The 19,272-nt window shown below is 37.7% G+C and overlaps 1 protein-coding gene across 1 annotated transcript in view; it reads right to left on the reverse strand.

Moving 5' to 3' along the window:
- Positions 1-9,997: 9,997 nt before the first annotated feature.
- CAAP1 (caspase activity and apoptosis inhibitor 1) overlaps positions 9,998-19,272 on the reverse strand; it is a 58,215-nt gene continuing 48,940 nt past the window's right edge. Inside the window, exon 6 of the mRNA XM_066257368.1 lies at positions 9,998-11,418. Within this exon, the coding sequence (XP_066113465.1) occupies positions 11,072-11,418 (347 nt within the window). The 3' untranslated portion in view covers positions 9,998-11,071. The remainder of the gene's footprint in view (positions 11,419-19,272) is intronic.

Genomic DNA, 19,272 nt, shown 5'->3' on the forward strand with positions numbered 1-19,272 from the left:
AGAGGCATTTTTATACACCAACAATGAACTGTCAGAAAGAGAAATTAAGGAAACAATCCCTTTCACTATTGCAACCAAAAAAATAAAGTACCTAGGAGTAAATATAACCAAGGAGATTAAAGACTTGTACTCGGAAAATTATAAAACATTGATAAAAGAAATCAAGGAAGATACAAACAAGTGGAAGCACATACCGTTTTCATGGTTAGGAAGAATAAGCATCGTTAAAATGTCTATATTATCCAAAGAAATTTATAAATTCAATGCAATACCAATTAAAATACCAATGAAATACTTCAAAGATATAGAACACATATTTCAAAAGTTTATATGGAACCAAAAAAAAACAACCAAACAAATATGAATAGCCTCAGCAATATTGAAAAGGAAGAATAAAGTGAGAGGTATCACACTTCTTGATATCAAGTTATACTACAAGGTCATTGTACTCAAAACAGCTTGGTACTGGCATAGGAACAGACATATAGATCAATGGAACAGAATGGAGAACCCAGAAATAATAAACCACACACTTATGGACAACTGATATTTGACAAAGGGATAAGAGCATACAATGGAGTAAAGATAGCCTCTTTAACAAATGGTGTTGGAAAAATTGTACATCTACCTGCAAGGAAAAAACAAACAAACTAGACCACCAACTTATACCATTCACAAAAATAAACTCAAAATGGATAAAATACTTAAATGTAAGCCGTGAAACCATAAGCATCTTAGAAGTAAACATAGGCAGTACATTCTCCAACATCTCTCGCAGCAATATTTATGCTGATTTAATTCCACTGGCAAGTGAAATAAAAGACAAGATAAACAAATGGGACTATATCAAACTAAAAAGATTTTCCATAGCTAAAGGCAATAAGAAAAGAATAAAAAGACAAACTAAGGCCCTGGCCAGTTGGTTCGTGGTAGAGCGTCGGCCTGGCGTGCAGAAGTCCCGGGTTCGATTCCCAGCCAGGGCACACAGGAGAAGCGCCCATCTGCTTCTCCACCCCTCCCTCTCTCCTTTCTCTCTATCTCTCTCTTCTCCTCCCGCAGCAAGGCTCCATTGGAGCAAAGATGGCCCAGGCGCTGGGGATGGCTCCTTGGCCTCTGTCCCAGGTGCTAGAGTGGCTCTGGTCGCGACAGAGCAATGCCCCGGAGGGGCAGAGCATCCCCCCCTTGGTGGGGAGAGCGTCGCCCCCTGGAGGGCGTGCCGGGTGGATCCCGGTCGGGCGCATGTGGGAGTCTGTCTGACTGTCTATCCCCGTTTCCAGCTTCAGAAAAATACAAAAAAAAAAAAAAAAAGACAAACTACACAATGGTAGAACATATTCAACAACATTTCTGATTAAGGGGTTAATAATCAAAATTTATAAAGAACTTGTAAAACTCAAAATCAGGAAGACAAAAATTCCAATTAAAAAATTGGCAAAAGAAATGAATAGACACTTCTTCAAAGAGGACATACAGATGGCCAATAGGCAGATGAAAAAATGCTCAAAATCACTAATCATTAGAGAAATGCAAATTAAAACCATAATGAGCCTGATCAGGTCGTGGCGCAGTGGATAGAGCATCAGACTGGAATGCAGAAGACCCAGGTTCGAGACCCTGAGGTTGCCGGCTTGAGCGTGGGCTCATCTGGTTCAAGGAAGGCTCACCAGCTTAAACCCAAGGTTGCCGGAATAAGCAAGGGGTCACTCGGTCTGCTGTAGCCCCCCCCCCCCCAGTCAAGGCACATATGAGAAATCAATTGATGAACAACTAAGGTGCCACAACAAAGAATTGATGCTTCTCATCTCTTTCCTTTCCTGTCTGTCTGTCCCTATCTGTCTCTCTCTCTCGCTCAGTCTGTCACAAAAATAAATAAATAAAAATAAAAATATATATTTGTACATCTGAAAATATCATTTAAAAAAAAACCGAACCATAATGAGTCATCACCTCACACCAGTCAGAATGACGCTCATCAACAAAACAACACAGAATAAGTGCTGGCGAGGATGTGGAGAAAAGGGAACCCTCCTGCACTGCTGGTGGGAATGCAGACTGGTGCAGCCACTGTGGAAAACCGTATGGAGATTCCTCAAAAATTAAAAAATCAAACTGCCTTTTGACCCAGCTATCCCACTTTTAAGAATATACCCTAAGAACATTATAGCACTGTTTCAAAAGGAGAAATGCACCCCCATGTTTATGGCAGCATTGTTCACAATAATGAAGATTTGGAAACAGCCCAAGTGTCCATCAGTGGATGAGTGGATTAAAAAGCTTTTTGTACATATATACTATGGAATACTACTCAGCCATTCAAAATGATGACATCAGATCATTTACAACAACATGGACGAAATCTTGATAACATTATACCAAGTGAAATAAGTAAATCAGAAAAAACTAAGAACTATATGATTCCATACATAGGTGGGACATAAAAATAAGACTCAGAGACATGGATAAGAGTGTAGTGGTTAGCGGGGTAGTGGGAAGGGTAGGGGCACAAAGAAAACCAGTTAGAAGGTGACGGAAGACAATCTGACTTTGGGTGATGGGAATGCAACATAATCAAATATCAAAATAAACTGGAGATGTTTTCTCTGAACATATGTACCCTGATTTATCAATGTCATCCCATTAAAATTAATAATAACAATAAAATAATTTTAAAAATAAGAATAGGGAAAGAAAGTACAGGCAGTTCTCAGGTTATGAATGATAGGTTTGGTAGGATTAAAAATGTTTAATTATTTATATGCACAGAAAGATAAAAATAAATACTATGTTAAGACAAATATCTAAGTTCCATTTAATAGGTAAATAAATATACCTCTTCCAACTTACATACAAATTCAACTTAAGTGTAAACCTACAGACATCAGAGTAATGGCAGCATAAGATACCCCTGATCCCTCACCTTTAAATTTCAACAAATTGAACAGCTATAACACAGCAAAAGAACCCCAGCTAGGTTTGCGGGCTTGCCTGAAGAGATCTGGTGTGGAATTACCTAAAGGTGGGAAGGATTGAGAAGAGGGCAGAAGATGCATTCATGGTTGGGCTCCAGAGAGGGGAGTAAACCGGGTCTTCTTCTACCCATAGGAGTGGAGAAACTGGGGGGCAGTTGGAGGATACTAAGCCACAGCAGGGGCAGAAAGAGGACTCACTGTAAGTGCTCCCACTGTCAGCAGCCCGCACTGAACACAGAGACAGAGAAAAATAAGAAAAATAGGCCCTGGCTAGTTGGCTCAGCGGTAGAGCGTCAGCCTGGCATGTGGGGGACCTGGGTTCGATTCCTGGCCAGGGCGCATAGGAGAAGCGCCCATTTGCTTCTCCACCCCCCCTTCCTCTCTGTCTCTCTCTTCCCCTCCCGCAGCCAAGGCTCCATTGGAGCAAAGATGGCCTGGGCGCTGGGGATGGCTTTTTGGCCTCTGCCCCAGGCACTAGAGTGGCTCTGGTCACGACAGAGCGATGCCCCGGAGGGGCAGAGCATCGCCCCCTTGTGGGCAGAGCTGGTGGGCATGCCGGGTGGATCCCGGTCGGGCGCATGCGGGAGTCTGTCTGACTGTCTCTCCCCGTTTCCAGCTTCAGAAAATACAAAAACAAACAAACAAACAAACAAAAGAAAAATAGAGTGCGACTTCTCAAGCTCCCAGATCCCACCACCCTCCCCTCTTGGAGTACAGAGAATGGCAGAGATACACCCCACAGTTCCACAGGACCACTCTTTCCACTAAAGAACATAGGTGCTCTCTGTCTGGTCCCCTGGTCTGTTGAGATGTGGGGAAGAATGCCTGAAAATTTGAGATAGCCATTGTTAAAGCCTTAAGGCCCGCACAACATGCCCTACCCATCACTGCAACTGCAGCCCTACCTCCATCACTGAGACAGCAAAAACTCAGCAAATGTCAGCCCAGAAAGTTCACATAGCTAAAACGTGTAATGCAGTGCTACCTACATAGAGGGAAAAAAGAAACTTTTCAGAACAGAAATCTCTCTCACTTTTTTCCTTTGAATTTTATTTTTAATTAACCTCAACTTATTTTGAAAGTTTTAGTCTGCTTTATTACTTTTTTATTTTTGTTGTTTTTCTTTTTTTTATTATTTTTAAAAATATATTTTTATTTTTTATTTTTGTTGGTTTTTGTTTGCTATCTTAACAGTACCACTCTCACACACCATCAAGGCAGAAGAAAACTAATATCATGGCTACACAAGAAAGAGATGTAGTTCAGAAAGAAAATTAAAAAATCACCAGAAAGCGATCTCAATCACATGAAAACCTTGGAGTTAAATGACAGATAATTCAAAAACGAAGTTCTGAAAATAATGAGATGTGAGAAAACACTGATAGGCAATTAAATGAGCTCAAAAAATAAATAAACAAAACAAGTACCTCACCAAGGATATTGAAATTTTAAGGAGATGTAGAACTCAATATATGAATTGTAAAATGAGCTAGCAAGTTTACTAAGTTAGACAGAGGAGACAATCAGGGACATCAAAGACAGGCACATAGGGATGCTACAGAGAGAACAGAGAGACTCTTTTTTTTTCTTTTAAAGCTGGAGCTCTATGAGAATTATCTGGCTTCATTAGAAAGTAAGTGGAAAGAGTAAGAACAATGGATGTATCAGAAAAAGTAAGGGAGAAAGGAATTGGAGAGCCTATTCAAACAAATAGTGTGTCTGTCAAGTCATGGTGCACTTTGACCAGTCACAGGAAAGCAACAAAAGATGATAGAAATGTGAAATATGCACCAAATAAAAGGAAAACTCTCCCAGTTTCATACCTATTCAGTGCAGTTACATGTGGGCTCACGCACAGATTTTTTAGGGCTCCTTAGGTAGCTATCCCGTTAGCCTCTATAGACTCACCACTGACTGATGGCCTCCCAGAACGGGGTTTTTCCACCAAATTGCCGGTTTCCTTCAACTGCTTATCTCACCGAGTAATGTTATTCCTATGTGGTGGCGCTTCGTTATAAACAAGCCGATATTCATGTTGCACTTTGGTCACGAATTCTAATTTAGTGAGCCACAGAACACACTGAACTTTCCTCTGTACCGTCCACATCTCGACTGGCATGGCTGTGGGCTGCTCCACTGTATACACGGTGTTACGTCGTCATCTGCGCATGTGCACATGCTGCCACATCAACCTACAGAAACTGGGAGGGTTTTCCTTTTATTTGGTGCAGATTTCACATTTCTATCATCTTTTGTGAGTACACAAAACAGTTTATTCTTACATTATTTATTATTAAATTATTTTTCCATACAAACAACTTTAAACCTACTTTTGCCTCACCCTGTATTTTATTGCAATATGTACTACTGTTCAAATGACTCCAAGTACCTTTACTCAGATAGCTGATCATGCCCTAGAACAGTGTTTCCCAACGTGGGGCCCATGCCCCACAGGGGGGCAATTCGATAGTTAAGGGGGGGCAATTTGAAAATGGACTCAACACGACTTTAACTCTTTCGCCCCGGGCCATTTAAATGCAATGCTAGATATCGGTGCCAAATTTAACAAAAAATGCAATTTTTAAATAATTATAGTAAATATTTATTAAGTATAATTTTGTTTGATGAGACCAAAATATCAACTGGGTGATTGGCGTCATCAAGTAAACTTCGTCCTGGGTTCACCGCGGAGTGTGCCATCTGCCGCTGGGAACCCTGCACATTTTAAAAACTCGCTAAACAACGCAGTTATTCTCACCTAATTGGCCCATCACAACTTCTGTAGTGTTTCACATCATTCAGTTGGTGTTAATTTGAAATAATTGTCAGTCAAAACTGTTGTAAAAGCTTGTTGATTTAATAAATATACATATATATATTGTATAGATATAATTGGTAAGTATTTGATTTTATTTTTATCAATATTAAACTCTTTATTAAGTACTTCTTGCATCGGGGCTAGAAAGCAATAATATTTTATAAATATTATTGGGGCTATAATAGTGCATGCACAAAAATTTTAATTTTAGAAGCATAACTTTCCAGAAAATTTTGTCAAGTGGAAAAAATATAGATACCTTTTGATTTGCAGTGGTAGTGTAGTAAATGTGTTATATACATTTAAATAAATATGAATTTTTAGTATACGTTTACTCTATGTCACATTGAATATATTTTAACACATATTTTAATTAGTTTTTAATTTATCTTATTTTTATTATAGCCCATAGTAAAATGAGTGGTGCAAGCAAGAAAAAAACTCGTCAATATTTGGAGGAATATTTAAAATTTAGGTTCATACCCGCTGTTCACGATGAGCGGATTCCTTTCTGTCTTTTATGCCAGCAATGCTTGACCAACGAATCAATGAAACAAGGTCGTCTTGAGGCGCATTTGAAGGCGAAACATAGTGCTCCTATTAATTCAGATTTGAGTTACTTTAAAACTTTAAAGAAAATTTTTGAAAAAAGAACATTAAAGTCTCTATTTACTGCTCATACTTCAACTAATAATCGTGTTCTTGAGGCTAGTTATCAAATTTCTTTATTCATCGCTAAAACTGGAGAAAATCACACTATAGGAGAGAATTTAATAAAACCATCAATATCAGCATTTCTTAAAACGGTTCTTGAAAAAGATGACAAAGATGTAAAAGCTATGCCACTCAGTGACAATACTATTAGCAGAAGAATAGACAAAATGAGTGAGGATATTGAAAAACAACTTATTGAAAAGCTGAAAACAAGAAAATTCTCCTTGCAAATGGATGAATCAACTTTGAGAGACAGTGAGGCAGTATTGATAACTTACATAAGATATATTGATAAAGGATATTTTGCTGAAGAAATGTTCTGTAAAAGATTAGAAAGCACCACTACCTCCAAAGATATATATTATAAGCTAAAAAACTACTTAGATGTCAATGATATACCAATGAAAAATATAACATCTTGTGCTGCAGATGGTGCTCCCAATATGATGGGCAAGAAAAATGGCTGCTTAAAATTGATGAAAGATGTGAATCCAGAAATGATTCTTGTGCATTGTGTTATTCATAGGGAAAACTTGGTAGCTAAAAACATCTCGCCTGTTCTGAATGAAGTATTACATACAGTAATAAAGTGTGTTAATGCTATTAAAGCTAGTGCCAAATGTGAGTGTCTTTTCAAGCTATTTTGTGAAGAACAAAATGAAGACCATGTGAGACTTTTACTTCATACTGAAGTCAGATGGCTATCTAAAGGAAACTGTTTGAAAAGATTTATGGAACTGTCTGATACTTAGTGATTTTTTAAGCGACAAACCTGAAATGAAGTATCTGTTAACAATAGATGGTAAAGCATTTGTGAGTTATTTAGCCGATATCTTTGAAAAACTAAATATATTAAATAAGCAACTTCAAGGAACAAATAAAACTCTTGTCGATGCAAAAGCAAAGATATTTGGTTTCATTACCAATATTGAGTTATGTCAGAAACATATTAACAACAAAAACTTTAAACAGTTTCATTGGCTCCAAAATGTGAAGTAACTGATACCGCTTTACTTGTTATTGTCAATCATTTGAATATTCTATCGGCTGATTTAAAAGAAAGATTTTCTGATTTAAAACAAATTGATTTCCCAACATGGATGATGCAGCCAATGTTAGTGGATTTGTCTGATATATCAAATATGCAGTATCAAGAAGAACTCGCAGAATTGCAAAATGATGAGTCAGTTAAAGCTTTATTTAATATCAAAGGAGCGATGGCATGGCTTGGTGAGGAAACAGAAATCAAATACCCAAATTCAACCAAATGTGCAAGAAAACTATTGCTACCGTTTCCATCTTCATTTTTAGCTGAATGTGGATTTAGTGCTGTAAATAATTTACTGGTAAAAAAAAGAAATCGGCTGGATATAACACAACGTGGAGACTTGAGACTAAAGCTAACCAAATTGGAACCTAATATAAAGTCTCTGTGCAGCAAGCATCAAGCGCAAGGATCACACTAAATTAAAATAATAAATTAATATAGAAAAATCTGCATTAAAATTATTTATAATTTAAATTTCTGTTTTTCATTATATGTTTTGAAATTTTACTTACTGTTTTGTTAACAATTTCATAGTGATTTCTTCCTAGAACCTATCATTTATGTTTATTAAGTGAACAAATCAATTTTTAATGTTAAAAATTATGTATGTTACATAGGGGGGGACATAAAAATTTTAGAAAGGTTAAGGTGGGGCATGGCATAAAAAAGGTTGGGAAACACTGCCCTAGAAGGATCTAACAATTTGTTGGAAATAGGTTTGTGCAACAAGATATATTTAAAAAGGATATATTTCTTGACAGTTTTAAGGAATTGATGATGTTCAACAAAAGTATTTCGGGAGTTTGTGATTTTTCATAGAGTGTTATACAGGTAAGCTGGTAATAGGTTTTCAGTATATATCTAAGTGTGTAAATTAGTAGCAACACAGATAAGCTGGCCAAGGTCTAAAGAAGAGGACCTATTATTAACAGCTCCCACCTATCATTCAAGATTTGGGTCAAGTTCCTACTCAAGTATCTGTGGATTGCTTTAAGTGGAAAATTAGGCTGCCAATTTTTTTCTCTTTTAATTATTAGTTGAACATTGTCTAGAAATTTTCCCTACCTTGGCAAAAGGAAGAAATAATTTGGCATAAAAGGAAGCAGGATCCATATCTTTATTTTAGTCCATCTGTTCTACACTAAAATCTATAACTGTAACATCCCCGAGTTTAAGCTTCTGAACAAGACTTAACACCTCAAAGGTAATCAATAAGTACCTGGGAGCTGATGATTTAAATAACAGCATAAAGATCAATATATGTCATTTTCTCATTACTTAGCATGTCTAAAACAAACATTCCTATTCTCTAAAGCCATTCATTTTCAAAATGCTCTCCTGTCTTTCAACATTAAAAAAGAAAACAAAGAATAAGAAGAAAGGTTGATTTTCCAAGTAGGACTCTAATTTGTTCAGCTCATTCAGCCTCACACATACAACTGTGGTCAAATGCCCTCCATTCTGCACGCCGGAGACCACAGACACACAACGCTTCATGAAGGGGGTGACTTGCATCAGTTACAAAGCAAGCAGACCTTTCTCTATCCATGTATGTTCAATCACACGTCATCCACAGCGTTTATAATTAGTAAGCAGCATTAAAGTTTATTCTGCACTACTTTATTACTTTAACTTTTAGTATAAGTTGAAATAGGAAAATTATTTTATCATAATCAATGTCTTTTTTATCTTGAAGCAGTTAACTACAAGATCTCACTATTTAAATCATATTCATGTTTACCAGCCTAAGAAAAGCTTTTCAAATAATACAGGCCTCTGCCTCATCAGAAAGATTCAGGGAGAGCCCTGGCCGGTTGGCTCAGCGGCAGAGCGTCGGCCTGGCGTGCGGGGGACCCGGGTTCGATTCCCGGCCAGGGCACATAGGAGAAGCGCCCATTTGCTTCTCCACCCCCACCCCTCCTTCCTCTCTGTCTCTCTCTTCCCCTCCCGCAGCCGAGGCCCATTGGAGCAGAGATGGCCCGGGCACTGGGGATGGCTCCTTGGCCTCTGCCCCAGGCGCTGAAGTGGCTCTGGTCGCGGCAGGGCGATGCCCCGGAGGAGCAGAGCATCGCCCCCTGGTGGGCAGAGCATCACCCCTGGTGGGCGTGCTGGGTGGATCCCGGTTGGGTGCATGCGGGAGTCTGTCTGACTGTCTCTCCCCGTTTCCAGCTTCAGAAAATTAAAAAAAAAAAAAAAAAAGATTTAGAGATTAAGAACAAAAATGACAGGGTTATTTAAAGGCAGGTTCAGAAACAAAATTTGTAACTGCAACTTCAGTGCTTCATAAATACTCTCTATTTCCATAATAAATCTAAAATTTATACATAATTAAGCCAGCTACTAAGTTTTGTGTCTAAAGAAAATCCTCATACAATATTAATAAGGCATGGCTTATCAGTAAAAAAATATTATAACATAAAAACGGTACCAGGTTTATATTTTAGAAAAAATTTATTTTAAGTTGAGTCTCTACCTAAATTTATTTTGGTATCAAACAACTATAATTAGTGATGGGGCAAAAAGCATTCATAATTGTGGCAGATGTTAATTATTTACAAAAACTATACAAAATTAGATTAATTATAACATCAACTTATCAAAGCTTCCCAAAATTAATTTTGCTTTTGGAAATGTATCAAAAGTCTTCAAATCCAGAATGATGTCTTTATTATTTTTAATTCATGGAATTATAGTACATCAGATCTTTAAGCAAAAACAGCAGAAGAAAGCCTGTAGGATAAAATATTCTTTTCCTCATAGCTTGGAATGAAAATGAAAATGTGTTCCCATTTTTAGTGAATAAAAACTTGAACAAAGTGTTCAATAATATCAAATACCTGTTAGAATAGTCTGCCTGCTGGAATTAGAGTTGGGAAATTACAGTACTCTACATTGTTAAAAATCACCTTACATTAAGTCCTTCTTTTGTTTATAAAATAAATTTTTTTCAACCATTTCAGATCTCTAAGTAAAAAAATGTTTCTCAGCTTTTACAAGTAAATCCACAACCACAGAAGGTATGTATCTTCAAGACAATACATATTTCCAAAGTGCACATAAGCATAACTAAATTTCCTAAACTGTTAACAAATACAAGAACAACAATTTAATATTCCATTGCAAAATATAGGTAGCCTTAAGAGCAACATGCTTGATCAGTTTTTCTTAAGCTCTTAGGTTTGGTGCCGAAATACTTAAAAATAAAGAAAAAAATTACTGACTCTTGGTCAGTGGTTTTTCAGATATTAATCTGCAGACAAGCTAAAATACCTAACAAAGTATTCAATTACCTGATATTTGCCATGAATTCATAGAACAATCACACATATATAAAAGTAACATTAACAAAAAAACAAAATAAAACAAAAAAATACCATTGGTATTTCAGGCCTAAGATGAGTTTATCTAATAAGGGTTACATGAAAAAAAAAATCATATATGACCCAAAATAAACTTCATATACAAAATTATATCACGTGGCTTTGTTCAAACACACCTAACATTCAGTTTCAAGTTAAATAACTAGGCTGGCTTTTTTATATCCCCAGCTTTCATTAGGGCTTTAATAGCTCTTGCCCGCATCTCGAGTTCTAGCAGCTCTAGCTGCTGTGCAGAAGGCTGGACATCTTCTGGTGGAGGAACAGTTAGGGGAGCTGCTTTGGGTTCCTTTGGGCTGGACTCTGCCAGTCCCAGAATCTCATTCACACTTTTTTCAATGTCCTTCTCCAGGTCATCTATCTGACCAGCTTCACTCTGGACTGTATTTTCTGGGACCTCAGGAGCAGCTGCTTCTTCGTTGCATGGGCCTTCTATGTCACTGTCATAAGCATCTGCATTTATACTGAGCACATCACTATCTTCCCCTTTGCCTGTAACAAACAAAAAAAAAAAAGGGAGAAAGAATGATGTAACCTAATTGTCCTCCTCAAAGTGTCCTTTCCATTTATGATTAAAGGGCTGCTTTGACCCCGCCTCCCACCAGTCCCAATCACATTCCATAATCCCCATCCTAACTAACGCCTTTCCCATTGACTCCTTAATTTTGAAAACAGATCTAATTTAAAGTAAATTTTAATGTAATTTTCATTCTAATTTAGAACACATAAGCATTGGGAAATTTGTATCATTATATGGAGTTCCACGATCCATTTTCCTAAATAAAATGTCATAACACTTTTACCACAGTAAAGCTTCTATAGTACAAATTAAAAACTGTCAGTGGCAACCCTTTGAATAGGGTTTGCTTATTATTGTAGTAAAATCCCATTTTAGAAAGAGTTTAAAATACTTTGCATTATAGACTGAAAAAAAGTAAAAGTATCATTAGTAAGCTGAATACCATGTGCATTATAAGTGTCCAGAATCTTTTCATACGCTTTCAAACACTTTGTTCTAAATCAAAAAATTAAAGGAGAATGCCTAAGGCCATTTTCTAAGATAAAAAAAGTTTTCATCAAGAGAATTTTAATTAATATAGTTCACCATACTTTTTTAAAATGGATTTGTTATAAAACTTCTATAACTGATGATAAGAAAATAAATACAAATGCAGATTATAGCTCTCAACCACTTTGGCCTTGGACATTATTCAAATTCAGGTGTCCTTTACAACTCTGAGTGCTCAGTTATACATAAATTTATTTATCTTTTAAATTCTAATATGTTATAAAAAAGTTATGACCCCTAAAATACTAACTTTCTTAACTTCCTTATAGGAGAATCTTATTTACATAACAGGATTGACAGATAAAAAATTGATACAAGTGTGTCAAAAGGAAATATAGTAGTTATTTCTTATACATAACTAGACATTGGATATATTCCTATATTTGATCTTTCTAAACACGTATTTTCAAAAAAAGTATTTTGTTAATATTTTTAAATTGCCCATCTTAAAATCAATGAATACATGAGAAAAGGCTCAACAGTAAAAATTTCTAATCAGGGAAATGCAAATTAAAACAGTTAAGTTATTATATTTTACTCAGTAAAAGATAGAAATTTTTTACCCACCTGAAAAAAATTAATTGGTTAAGATGAAAAAATTTTCAAGATATACTGTCAAGTCAAAAAAGTAAAATAAAGATTGATCATATTAAAAACAACAAATTATTAATAGTAAATTAATAACAGTAAATTATTAATAGTGGTTACTTCTGTGGAAGAGAGTAAAAGTAGAGGCAGAAGAGAAAAAAAAAGAGTTTTCCAATTTTACTCTAAACATTTTGTATTTCTTCAACCTTGTAAAAAGTTTAAAAAGAAAAAAACAAAATCATAGTATTAGATAATAGGAATGTGTGTCATATGAAAGGAAAATTTTTAGGCTATTTACAAAATATAGGTGGGCAGAATGAACCTGACAGAAAAATTAAGACAAAGCAAAACCACAGCCAAAGACCCCACAGGTCAGAAAGTCTTTGAAGCCAGGAAGAGACAAATGTAGAACAAACAGCAATATGATTAATATTAAATTCATTCAGAATGGTTGACCCATTTGAATCCTTCCTTCCTACTTTCCTTCCCTTTTTTCTGCCACAGGCCCAGACACTCTAATGAGAGGGCTACTTTTATTACATTAAAGAAAGAGATCTGTTAGAGGAATATATCTACATGGCTACTGCAGAAACCCAAATCGGCTACCAGAGAAACCCAGCTACAAGAAATGAATGACCAAGATGAACAAAGGAAGAAAAAAAAATTAGGGATCCAAAGATAACCTACTGTGGGAGAATGAGGAGTAGGAGTGTTCATCTGGTATCCTAAGTGAGTGAACACAGCAGCCATAAAACAAGTACACGGTGCAATGGCTTGAGCAAAGGGACATTAACTTGGACCTGGTCAAGGCACTTATGAGAAGCAATCAATGTACAACTAAGTGAAAGAAGCTACATGTTGATCCTTTTCACCCTTTCTCTTACAGTTCAAAATAATAATTCAGATTACTGTGTGAAAAAAGGGCTACAGGAGAACATAGACAGAAATAGAGGAATGAGGATGATATAAAAATCAACACCACAATAGTATGGCTAAGAAGATGTGTGAAGTGGTTGAATTATGAATATTCTTAAAATAGAGCTGATGAGATGTGTTGACAGAGATAAAAAATTTAAAAGAGATGAAGAAGACTATAGAAGCAGCAAGATTTTTTGTTCATATGTATGTGTGTGTGTTTTGTGGTAGGGAGTTGTCTGTTGCTTTGGGGTATCAGAAAAGGATGGAGAATTAATTCTGGGACATATTAACTTTTCTTACCTTTTTGTTGAATGTATTAGGGTGACATCAGGTAATAAAATTATATAGATTTCAGGTAAACAATTCTAAAATGTATCATCTGTTATTATTGTATTGTGTGTTCATCACCTCAAGTTGGGACATAATAAATTTTAAGATGCTTATTCAACATCTAACAAATAAAGTGAATACATAAGTGTTAGAAAGGAGAAAGGTCTGAATTGCAAAAATAAATTTGTAGTTGCCACACCTGGAACTATGTAAGATCACCACCTGAAAATGCAGAAAAGAGAAAAAGTACAAAGAATAAGTCCTGGGGCACTTAGAAGTGAGCAGAGGAGGACATAATGCAAAGAGGACTGAGAAGAAAGTCAGTGTCAGGAAAGGGAGATAATCAAGGGTGTCAAACGTGGCTGGAAGGTCAAGATGAGGACTCAGCAATGACCAGTGAAACTGCTGCCCGCAGTAGTTCACTAAGGAGGAGGGCACTGATTAGGGAAAGAGAGGAACCAACTCCCGGTACCAAACAGGAATGTGATCACTATACATATAGTGGGCTCGGTAGCAGCAATAAAGAGTTTAACCTTCTTAACAGGAAAAAGGGTATATAAATTCAGATACAGGTGGATATATACAATTAATTACATATCTGTTTTCCTTTATTAGACAAATTCTTTCCAAACCAGGCCACATTTTATTTATCTTTCCATCCCTGATGCCTAGCATAAAACAGAAATTAGTTTGTTGAAAGAAGGAATCAGCTTTAAAATTCAAAGAGACATCATTTAGAAAAGGTATTAAATTTATTTTCTATAATCCAAAGGGCACAAAGGACCAATGAATAGAAGTTACATAAAGGCAGACTATAATTCAATATAGAAACAATTTTACCAATGAGAGACAGCCGGGGTACCACGGGGATTAGGCAGAAAACATTGATGACAACAATGATGGTAGAAATAATTATAACAAGAACTGATATTTACTGAGCACTTACTATTACAAAGCACTTCTCTAAAGCACTTTACATGCATTACCTCTTTTAATCCTTATGCCAACACAATAATGGACACTCATATTTCTTATTCCCATTTTATAAATGAGGAAACAGGGACAGAGACTGTAACCTGTCCTCGTTCACAAAACTAAAGTGGCAGAAGCAAAAGTCAAACTCAAGTTTATTTTGAAAACCTTACACATTTAAACATTCTATTCTGCCTCCCAGATCTTAACAGAATCAGGATGACCACAAATTCTACAGATTAGAATGTTGGTTCAGGCTGAATGTATCTTCTTCTTGTAGGTCCCTTACACCAACCTGAATAAATATAATATGTAGAAGACAGATTAAAAAGTATGTGTTAAATATGAATAAACAGTGAGAGAATGAAAAGACAAGCCACAGACAGAGAGAAATATTTTCAAAACATATCTGATAAAGAACTGGTATCCAAACTATATAAGAACTCTTAAAACTCAACAATTAGAAAACAAACAACCCAATTTTAAAATGGGCAAGATATTTAGGAGATGAGTCACTAGATAAGATTTATAGATGGCAAAGAAACATATGAAAAACAATCAACATCATATGTCACTAGAGTATTGGAAAGTAATACTAGATACTATTACACACCTATTAGATTGCCCAAAATCCAAAACGATAAGAGCATGCAATTTTAGCGAGAATTTGGAACAGAAACTCTCATTCACTGTTGGTGGGAATGGAAAATGCCACAATGCTTTGAAAGACAGTTTGGCAGTTTCTTACAAAACTAAACTTGGTATTCACCCAGAGTTAAAATTATATCCACAGGAAATCCTGCATACAAATGATTACAGCAGCTTTATTCAGGATTGTCAAAACATGGAAGCTAAGCAGATGTCCTTCAACAGGTGAGTGGGTACGTAAACTGCTGTACATCTCGACAATGGAACATTATTCAGCAACAAGAGAATGAGCTATCAAGCCACAAAAAGACACGGAAAACCAACAAATGCACGTTAAGTGAAAGAAACTGTAGATGAAAAGGGGGCCATATGCTGAACCTGACAAGCTCAGGGGAGACCTGCATGATGGCCTTGCAAACTCAGACTTAAAGTAACCACACAGGATGGTGTGAAATTAAAACTTTCTAAATAAAAGCAGTTCATGGTGGGTAATCCTGTCCTAGGGAGGTATTTTCTCCTAATCTTTCTTTCTAGCCCCTCAGCAAACAACCAACCCATCAAAACAGAAACCATGAATCCCTTCATTGTTATTATCCCGTTAGTTGGTAACGGCTAACTATCATCCTTTGCCTGCCTATATCCGTATGTATCTATTCCTTTTACTTTGTATCCAATCCCAGAGAAAGGGCCTTCTCCTGCCTCCCTAATCACTCACCAATGGATTTCAGGCAATCCCCTTATGTCTTTCCCTTTGCTTCTGATGTATAAAATAAATGGTGTAACCGCTATTTTCTGGAGCATTTTCTCAATCCACTGAGACTGTGCTTCCCAGCAATTGTTGACAGTTTGGCTCAAATAAACTCATAAAAATTCTTACAGGTTTGAATGTTTTGTACGTTGATAAAACCAATCTACCCCCCCACACACACACACACACTATGATTACAGCTATATGACATCCAGAAAAGACAAAGCCAGACAGTAAATGAAAGATCGGTGGTTGCCAGGAGTTTGGGGGAGGGTAAGTGGGAGGGATGAACAGGTGAGACTATGCTGTGTACTGTTAATGGTGGATACTGTAATGGTGGAGAGCAGCTTCCCAGTGCAGGCGGGCCTCTACTGGAGCTTGTGCCCCTCCATCAGGGTCTTTCATACTGTCCAAAAGTAGCATGTCCATCCAACAAGGGAGCCAGTGTTCCCCCTTGGTGGCAGTCCAAGAGTCTATTACAGTACTCAATGATCAGAACATGACAGATAGCCCAGCTGTCTGTGCAAATCACCAAGGTAAAGGTCCATTATAGGCAACTAGGGATACAGCTCTTTATAAACGGACCTCAGTGCCTCTCCATAAGTGCTCTGTCCATTTCCATAAGCCCCCTCCAAACTCCTCAGCAAGCTTACAGGGCCTGGTGGGGTGAAACACATTCAAGGCCTATGCTGCCTTGATCTCTTAGCAGCTGGAGAAAAAAAACACCTATTACCTTCTAATCCAACACCTGATGCACATTAGAAGGTGGTCAATAGATTATCAGTTTCACATGGGGCCTCAGGCCTCCGCACACATCCCTGATTCCTGTTAGGAAAGTCTCGCAACCTTCCCCCATTCAAACAGGGACAATAGATCTTGGGGAGAATCCTCCTCTCCCACAACTGCCTCCAACAAGTAATCTTGCAATCATGCAACCTGAACATCAGTCATTATCTTGGCATCTGCAGGGCCGCCTGCTTCCCCTGCTTTTTCAGCAGCTGGAACCTCTGCCCTGGCTCAAGCTGTCACCAAAGCTTTAACAGGACGCTATTAGACCTGCCATCCAATTTCTCCCTATCTGCCTCAGTGGCAATCAAATCTACCCACATCTGTTTTCAGGTAACTTTTCCAGGCCCGTTTCCCTTATTAGTGGGGGGGGAGGCGGGGCAGCATGGGCAGCAGCCCACACAGCCTTATGGTCCTGTGCTGTCTCCAGCTCCCCCAAATCTGCCACTGTCTGTGTAACCACATTGATGGGCTGCCCTAGAGGCGCTCTAGGCTGCTGGGTTTCTACCTTCTGGGTGACCAGTAGCCAGGCTGAGTCTGTGCTCTACAGGTTCAGTCCAAGTCTCCTCATCCTCAGAAAAGGAGCTGGAAACACCTGCTACTGTCACTCTACCAGCAAGAATGCTGCTGCTCCTTTGGTGACCATTTCAGCTCCTAGAGCTGCCAGCTCTCAGCCTGAACCTGAGACTCGAGCTCTTGAAACTGCAGTTGTTTCTCCAACTGCCAGTGCCACTGTTTAGCTTCCAGGGCAAACTGCAACTCATGAACCTGCAATACCTTCTCCAGAGACTGTTCCAGTTCCAGGAGCTGTGGGTGCTCAGCCTGCATCTAACACTGCAGCTCTTGAACCCAGTCAGTCTCCTCTAGAGACTGTTCCAGGTTCAGTTCCAGTTGTTGTTGCCACTCAATCTGCAGCTCATACTGAAGCTTTCACCATGGCCAGCTTCTCACACAGAACTCCTGGTTTCCTCTTGCAGGATTTGAAAAACACCCATCCCAGAACCCCAAAAGGACAGCCAAGGGGAACTATACACTGGGTAACAGTGACCACGGCACCCTTCAAAGGAGTTAGTGGCTCCATACCAATCTGATCCTAACTCTGCTCACTGCGCCAGATATAAGGCCAGTGGCCATTGTGGCCATGCAGGTTCATAATGGACTCAGGCAGATGGTAAAAGAACTGTGGAGCCAGAAAATGGTGGGCCATTCTGTTTACTAGAGTCTCTCCACAGCAGACTAGCAAGCAGGTAGGACAAAAACTCCTCCCTCTCTCTGGATGCCCAAGCAAACAGACTGGAGGGGGGGGGGCACGCCTTTTCCAGCAAACAATAGCAAGCAATGGCTCCTCCCAATGGCGGCAGGCAATCCGTAATTTGCAATTAGCCGCCTTGAGGGCAAGCATCTGCAACCTCACATAGATGATACACACATGGTGCTGCCCTGTGCTCATGCACCAGACTGGCAAAGTACAAGGCAAGCACGTCTAACACACTTGTAACACATTTGTTTGTCCAACACTAAAGCAAGATAATAATAAAGGAAAGTGGGAGAAGAGGTGGTAAGTGGGTACACAGGAACCCTGTACTTTCCACTCAATTTTTTTGTAGAACTAAAGTTGTGTCAAACAATTATGGAATGTTACTTTTTTCAAAATTAAAGTCTATTATCTACAAATTCAACATGGCATCAGCTATATGATGTGGCAAGCAAAACTGCTAATTAAAACACAGACCATGGTGTGGCCCGTGTAAAAAGGTCAGGGACTGATAATAAAATTTGATTTCAAGCCTAGTGTTTAGTATTTTTCCTTTGATAGAAACACTTCCATTCAAAGAAATACTTTTCCCAATGAACTAGACAAAAACATAATGACTGAGAAGCACACAGGATCAAAGGGGATCCAAACATCTGATAAAGGTTTTGAGTATGTAACCACCTAGCAGCTGCCCTAAGAGTATGTCTAGGAGCCTGTGAAATACATCACAAGATAGCATGCTTATAATTAAAATAAAAAAAGAAAAGAAATACTAGGTATAATTAATGGGTATAATTAAAAAAAAACATGGAAATACACATTTCTCTCAAAATACCAAATCAAATTCTTTTTTCATTTAATTCTTGACAAAACCAGCAGGGCATTATGCATCTAAAAGCCTTACATTTTTAAAATCTAGAAAAGTCTCCCATTTAAATATAACAAAGGAGCCTTTAAGAGGTATAGATACAGTATGGCCTAATCCGAAATACAACTGTAATTTTCACCTTTTTATTTAACTATTACTCATAA

This window comes from Saccopteryx bilineata, chromosome 2 (assembly GCF_036850765.1).
Source record: "Saccopteryx bilineata isolate mSacBil1 chromosome 2, mSacBil1_pri_phased_curated, whole genome shotgun sequence".
Lineage (NCBI taxonomy): Eukaryota > Metazoa > Chordata > Mammalia > Chiroptera > Emballonuridae > Saccopteryx > Saccopteryx bilineata.